The 7,686-nt window shown below is 37.2% G+C and overlaps 2 protein-coding genes across 2 annotated transcripts; both read right to left on the bottom strand.

The window, feature by feature from the left end:
* Positions 1-578: 578 nt before the first annotated feature.
* Positions 579-1,539, bottom strand: LOC108381173 (nuclear protein 1). The gene has a single exon (XM_017637588.1). It carries the CDS (start codon positions 1,269-1,271, stop codon positions 1,065-1,067), a length of 207 nt encoding a protein of 68 aa, XP_017493077.1. The 5' UTR covers positions 1,272-1,539; the 3' UTR covers positions 579-1,064.
* A 3,353-nt stretch (positions 1,540-4,892) lies between these two features.
* Positions 4,893-7,637, bottom strand: Plzf (Promyelocytic leukemia zinc finger). The gene is made up of 2 exons (XM_017637587.1): positions 6,685-7,637; positions 4,893-6,624 (listed from the first exon to the last, which is right to left on the bottom strand). The coding sequence occupies exons 1-2, from the start codon at positions 7,279-7,281 to the stop codon at positions 5,647-5,649; spliced, it is 1,575 nt and encodes a 524-aa protein (XP_017493076.1). The 5' UTR covers positions 7,282-7,637; the 3' UTR covers positions 4,893-5,646.
* Between the last annotated feature and the right edge of the window lie 49 nt (positions 7,638-7,686).

The raw sequence follows: 7,686 nt of genomic DNA, 5'->3' as shown, positions 1-7,686 counted from the left end.
TATTCAAAAAGTGACATTAGCGCATTACATACCTGAAAGTACATACGCAAATTATGAGCTCATACAATTACTGATTTTATAATTGTTTATAAAAAAAATTCGCAAAAAAGGAATATCCAGTATCCACTATCAAGTTACTTAAGTAAGTTACAAAGTTATTCTAGAGCTAATAATAGTATCTACTAGTTATTAGTATTTAAAACTTTTTTTCACATTTAATATTGGCAATTTGCATAACATCTTTATTTTTTTTTTGTTTCCGCTCTTATATATGCTGTGGAGTGCAGTAGACGACAGCCGTGCAACCTGCATACGCTGCACACAAAAAATGGCAGTTTCTGCAAGTTGTTGGCTGCTGTCACTACTGCAGCACGCCGTCAATACTCCCCGCGCTGCTCTGTGTACTTTCTGCTTTCGCTCAGCTCAACAAAAAAACTCGACGAAAACTCGTTATCCTGCTGCGCTGTTATCCAACAAAAAAATATGCTTTTCTTTACCTTTTCCACTCAATCAATAAGTACAATTCAATGCTCCTGCTACTCCCGTTCTTTGTCACCAATTCAATTTTTAATTCTTANCACATTTAATATTGGCAATTTGCATAACATCTTTATTTTTTTTTTGTTTCCGCTCTTATATATGCTGTGGAGTGCAGTAGACGACAGCCGTGCAACCTGCATACGCTGCACACAAAAAATGGCAGTTTCTGCAAGTTGTTGGCTGCTGTCACTACTGCAGCACGCCGTCAATACTCCCCGCGCTGCTCTGTGTACTTTCTGCTTTCGCTCAGCTCAACAAAAAAACTCGACGAAAACTCGTTATCCTGCTGCGCTGTTATCCAACAAAAAAATATGCTTTTCTTTACCTTTTCCACTCAATCAATAAGTACAATTCAATGCTCCTGCTACTCCCGTTCTTTGTCACCAATTCAATTTTTAATTCTTATAATTTTTCTTAATTTTTAGCTCACTTATCGTAACGCATTTGTACTCCTGCTTCTTATGCTGCTGCTGCTGCTGCTGCTGTTGCTGCTGCTGCTGCACTACTTTACTTAGGACCAACACTCAGTTTTTGGCGGCACACGTTTTTCGATTGTTGTTGGTATTCATAAATTTGGTTACTAATTTGCGTGAATGTCCATTAGGATCAAAGTGGTTGGTGTGCTCACTGGCCTCCTTCTTGCTACGTTGCTTGCCGCTGCGGCCCGAAAAGATATGCTTATCGTGGTCGAAATTGTAGTGCTCGTATTCATCAAAGTAAGCCTCAGACATTTTTTTTTTTAAGTAAAGATTAAAGCAGCTCACAAAATTACAAATGAGATCTTGATGGATTTTAGTTGTTAACTTCCTTTATTAGTTTTGACTGCTTCTTTGTAAAAACTCCGTTTTTTCGGGGGTGTGTAATACTTTTTGTAAGAAAATTTTTTGTTGAGATATTTTTAGCTTTTACAGATATGCAACTCGCCTTTATAGCGCGTATAAGTACGTCTTTGCTTCACAAATTGTGTTATTCAATTAAACTGGATTTTTGCTGCGCATTTCCCTTTATATACCCACCGGAGAGCCGGTGCGAAAAGCGCCGTTTGACTTGCTTTTGCTTTTGAATTTGTGTTTTGTTTCTGTTTTCGTTGCCATTGCTAGTGGCACTGTTGGCACAATTGTATTGGTGGCTGATGTGTATCTGCTTGTGTATGTTGCTGTTGCTGTGTTTGGGGCTTGCTCTCTATGTATTATCTCTCCCGCACTAAATGGGCGACAACCGGTTGGGGGACCTTATCAGACGTCTCAACGTCTATTGTAGTATGCGGTCTTTGTTTGTTTTTTTGTAGATTTTTTCATACTGCGCAATTTCATTTTTATACATATATATTATGTTTATTATTCATACATCCCAACTCCTAGGTAAGCAGTATATATCTATGTACATGGGTAGCTGCATACAAACAGCCTGCGACCGAAACAGCTGGAAACGAACGACAGGTAAAATCAAAAGGAAATACATAGGTATAAACAAAACAAAAACAAATATGCATATACATATTTATGCGTACTTATGTACTCCCTTACCTCCATATGTATGTACATACATACCTGAATATGTACAGAAGTAAGTAAAGCTATTTCATACTCACCACCACTTGCTTCCAGCTGACTCTCTCAGATTTCATCTGCTTTCTATACGCACAGGGTGCGTGCCAACACTTCGAGAAAGGTGGAGTGCGATCTGGAGTTACTGAAGTGGATGGCAGATGAATCAACTCAATACTAGCGAGTGTAGACTTTGTGATTATTCTAGAAATTTGGAGCACACTTTGGAGTAATAACTAGTACAGGTGATGGGTATTTTGGCACAGAAAACATACATACCTAATTACGAGTTAAGTTTTCCCAATGAAATTTATTTGATACAGCGTCATCACAGCTCCAAAGTCTTCTGTGGTAATGGTGTACTGAGTTTATCGTACATACATACATATGTACTTGTTGAGTTATTACATTTAGTTAAATCTTCTGCAATACAACTGATAAAATATTTAACCAATTTTTTACGTTTTATATATCGCTTAAAACAGTAATGGAGAATGTAAGTAAATTCACGACGGCGGGAATTGATTTCGAAGTATTGAATAGCACAACTACGAAACGAAGTCGCCGAACCGGAAAATGAAAAAGGCGGAAGTGAAATAAAAAAATAACAAAGCAAATATAGGAAAAGTTGAATAAAATCAGTAAATAAAATAAAATATTACAAAACGATGATACATAATGATAATAGTATATAAAACAACATGAAATATATAAAATAAGGTAAATAAAATCAATTAAATTAAAAAATTAGCAACATTTTTTTATTTTATTAGAATAACTTATTTCAAACTAAAAATAGGAGTCTAGTGTAGAAGAGCGACATGAACAAAGTATGTAAGTATAACGATTTATTATGTCGTTGAACTGGCTAAGGACAGGTACACGCAAAACATGCGATTTCCATCAACCAAGGTTAGTTTGACAAAGCCGATAAGAACATGTTCTATACATACATATGTATGTATGTACATAGTGTATGTATGCACAAACAAAGTACGGAAGCCTAAAATTTCTGCGTTATTTTAAAACGAAAAGCACAAAAATCATCCTTGCTATTGCAGCAGAATTTTGCAAAAGTTATGTACATACATACATACATACATATGTATGTAAGCATCACCATTCCATAAACATTAGCAAACAAAGAAAGCAAAACGACAATTGAAACTACTGGCTATACACTGAAACTACTGGTTCCCACGACAGTCGGGTCTACGTAACCGGAACGACCCAGATTTATATCTGGCCAAGGACTGTCACTCCAGCAAAACTCCCCAAAAAGTCTTTGGGGAATTTGTATGCTGCTACAACAACAACAACAACAACAACTGGCTATACATGTCCATACATACTGTGTATGGACGGTACTTATGCAAAACCTCGTATCTCAGAATTCGCTACTACTTCACATCTCGTAAAATTCAATCAAAATAGTTCTTAGAATGCTTAAAAAATTATTATATTTGAATTTAATTTGAAAACTGACAGAAAAAAAAAAATTTTCACTTAAATTGCTTTCGTGAAACCGGCAGTTAATCTTTAATATTCAGTAAAAAAAAGTTATTAAAAATGACTTTCTGTTATTAGTAGAGAGTATTTTGTTAGAGAACGTTGTTTGACAGTGTCTTGAGATACGAGGTTTTGCCAAAGTACCGTCGGTATGTATTTATGGCGTGTCTAGAATGCTCACATGTCGGCCACCTAACTTGTTGCTCAAAATAAGCAAAATAATAAAGTAAATACTTATGTATGCATGTAGAATATTTTTGCTCTATATACATACATATGTACATTTGCACATAAATCCCACGCACAAACATTCTAGCCGGCCAATAGCAACGTGATTATGCGCACACACGTAAGCTAAGAAGTGTGTTTGTTTTTTTTTTTCAAAGTGCGCAGTCCAATGCCTTGACCGATTTTTTTCTCTGTCTTTGTTTTCGTAACCATATTCGCCGGTTAGTTTATTTTCATACAAAATATAATAAATAACTACGCAAGTGTTATCGTTCGTCTACAAGTTTGTAATCAGAAGTTCATTTCATGCGCAATGGTAAAAGAACTTAAGACTGACTGTTCACCTTGTAGCGGTAGCCCTGTCGCTGTCGGCTTCATCGATAAATGCTTCTAGATTATTCTGAGCTGAAAAACAGTTGAATAAACTTTCATATCGCATATGATTCACTTGATCAAACCGTCAGATGGCGTATCACTTTACACACAAAAAAATAAAATAAAAACACTTGTGCACAAAATTTGAACTGAATGACTTGCATTCGGTTTCTTTTTACATTTCATTTTGCACATAGACAAGCTGCATGTAATGTATTAACACGCATTATTAAGACATATCTTCGAAATACACAAATGCAAGTTATGACAAACATTGAAAAAATACTAATTTATGCACTTTCACAAAATTCGTTTGCAGGAAACTTCAAAATGGCGAAACAGCTGACCGGATCCCATTAGCACGGAAAAAGTAGGTTTAGCAGCAGCAAATAACCGGGTGCTCCATACAACTTCCCAAAGGATTGTATTAAATACAGAGTGGTACTTCCTATGGTTTGAGAATAAGGTGTTGGGTGATTCAAATAAATTTTAAGTTGTAATAAAAGCCGTCATCGATTCGCCCCTTCTCGCTCGCTATGTTTGAGTTCCGGTCGCTTAAAGAAGAATTTTGCATGTGAAAGCAACAACAAAGTTAGCTAGCACGGATAGACGATAGCGAGTTTGGTTGTACCTCATTGAGTTCGTTCTTTTCGCCACTCGCTAACTGTTGGCGAATCGATGACGGCCAAAATTATCGATCCGGTATAATGCCTGCAAATGTTTCTGGATATACATAGAGTCGTTCTGATCACCCTGTGACAAATTTATCGATAAAAATATCGCACTTCCTTAGCGAGAAAAATCTCAAAAACGCGCGCGGAAACGAAGCTTCGGCATAAATTCGTAGTGTAGTGAATATATTAAAAAGAAAGATATATAAAATAATTTTAATTATGTAAGTGCATAAAGTTATGAGCCAAATGTACGTACATATGTGCGTGAGTAGCTACAAAAGATGTTAGGCTCATTATCTGATAGCGGAAGTGTGTGGTGAAAATTAACTTGAAAATTCGTATGCATTTACCAATATAAACTATATCCGGGTGCAGTTGTATGGTATGATAATGAATAAATAAAGTGTATCGCGAAAATGTGAAAATACGTAGGCAAATATAAGCTATAGATTTAAGGGAAGCTAATTGGTGTATTTTAATATGTATTTTGCATTTGTATGAGCTAAATATGCACATACATATGTATGCATATATATTCGCAAGGCTGTTAGTGGTGTTGGAATATATAAATAAAGTGCCTTCCGATAAAGGGCAAATGTGTGAAAATAATTTCCCCACGAAGTGTTAAAATATTTATACCACTTTGGTAAAATGCAAAGCTTCTATAAAGTTACCCGCAGGTGAGTCCTCTGTTCTCTGTTATTAAATTATTCAAAGACATTAAGTAATTTAAGCAATTACATATTAATTTTATTATATTTTATGCGCTATTCTTAAAGATGATTTAAACTTTCCGATGCATCAGCTTCTGGTTTGGGTGCGATAGGCACAATACGTCTCTTCTTCGTCAATATTGCAGCCTTTTTTCTTTTGCACATTTTTTTACCGCCCTCGCTGCTGGTTTCTGTCTCGGATTTTGCGATCGTCTCTGCGCTCACATCAACCACATCTAACGGTGGCAAATTGAATTCATCGCATGCGTTGGTCTCAAAAGCATTATCAACTATTTCCGGCAGTTCCAGCTGCACCACCTTTTCCGTATGCACTCGTTGCACATGCTCCTTTAGTTTATCCGAACGATGACTACTAAACGAACATAATTGGCATTTATATTTATTTAGCTCATCTGTTGAATGTTTGAGTGCATGTCGCTTCAGATTTTTATTTTGACTAAATTTGCAACCACAAACCTCACATACAAAAGGACGCTCCTGCTTGTGTGTTTCCATGTGCAAACGTAGGTTCTCTTTACGATTCGCGTGGTGCTTGCACTCAGGATAGGGACACTTGAAGTATTCGCCGGTATGTTGCAATTTGTGTGACTTGAGTGCTTTCATATGCGTGGTGCTATAGCCGCATACGTCGCAAAGCATTTGCTTCTCCTTGTTATGTACCAACATATGACTGTTCAGTCCTTGTTTCCATTTGAAACCTTTACCGCAATGTTGACATTGATGCGGTGTTTCGGTTGTGTGTTTGGGCAGATGTATTGCTAGCGCGGCACGATTGAAAAAACGTGCACCACACTCCAAGCAAAAGAAGGGCTTTTTCAAATCGCTTACGTGCTGCTTTATATGCGTCTCATACTCCCGCCATGCAAGAAATCCCACCTCGCACAACGAACAGGTGAGATGGGAAGGTTCGCAGCTACTCATATGCGCAATCATCTCCTGTACACGGTAACACTTGAAATCGCAGCCAATGCAGTAGTTGATTTTGCTGCTGGAGCAGGAAGAACGAGGGTTCCGTAACTGAAAAAACAAATTGTAATGTACATTTGCTGTTTTCACAAATACAAAAAATACACTTACTTTAAAAAAGTTACGCTGATCATTAAATATATCCTTATTGCCTAAATTTACATCGCCTTCTTTCTCCGCCGTTGACCGCATATTTGCGTTGTCGCCCTCTACAATTGCATCTTGATCAATAATTTTTACACTTTCATGCTTTGCAATCTTTTCAGCACTCGCATCGGCCGTTGGTACTAGTTCCTCTGTCAATCCAAACAAATTCATCAACTCTGTTACAGCTAGAATTCTAGCCAGCTGCTTGAAATGCGGTTCGTGTTCTTTTGCTATAGACACCACATCTTCGTAGAAGAACTCCATCATGGTATGTAGACATTGTGTGCAACTAAAGTTATTTATAGTCACCTTCAATGGGTTGTGTATGGAAAATTGTAGTGACTTTTGTATGAATTGTGGGCCGCCAATGAAACGACTTTGTGCGCCCACAACACAAAAGTGGCCAAATTGCGCAATGCTATCATCGGCTGCCGTGTCTACCTCCAATTCGATTACTAAATCACAATACTGCCCCGAGCGACGCTGATTGTTGAGATAATTCGATACCTTGGAATGTAATGGTTTATGAAGTGTTGGAACTAATTCTAGAGCTGTAGTCATTATTAACTAATTCGCCGATTTTATAGACAATTCTGTGTCTGCTCCAAAAAAAATTTTGTTTACTTTTATTATTGGATGATGAGAAATAAAAGTTGTAGACAGCTGTTCTGTTAGCACATGGTTGCATTTGCTGAGTGATGAACTGAGCATTGGGGTGGAGAAATAGATTGTGCGCATTCTAAAGGTGCAAAGAACGTAAATCTATAAGGGACAACTTTGACCGCATCTGACAGGTTTGCAAGAGGAATTCGTCGTTTTGACTGTCCGCTGCAGATTTTTTATTTTCACCTCGAATGCGAAAAACCAAGCAATCACTCCCGCGATTGTGTGTGTTGTTGAAATTGTTAAAATTTACATCTATCCAAGGTACATTGAACAGGTAGTATCAGTAGAGCAGCTGATTTG

This window comes from Rhagoletis zephyria, unplaced genomic scaffold, assembly GCF_001687245.7.
Source record: "Rhagoletis zephyria isolate East Lansing unplaced genomic scaffold, Rhagoletis_zephyria_1.1 Rzeph_scaffold_21652, whole genome shotgun sequence".
Lineage (NCBI taxonomy): Eukaryota > Metazoa > Arthropoda > Insecta > Diptera > Tephritidae > Rhagoletis > Rhagoletis zephyria.
This window is presented reverse-complemented; position numbering and strand designations above follow the sequence as displayed.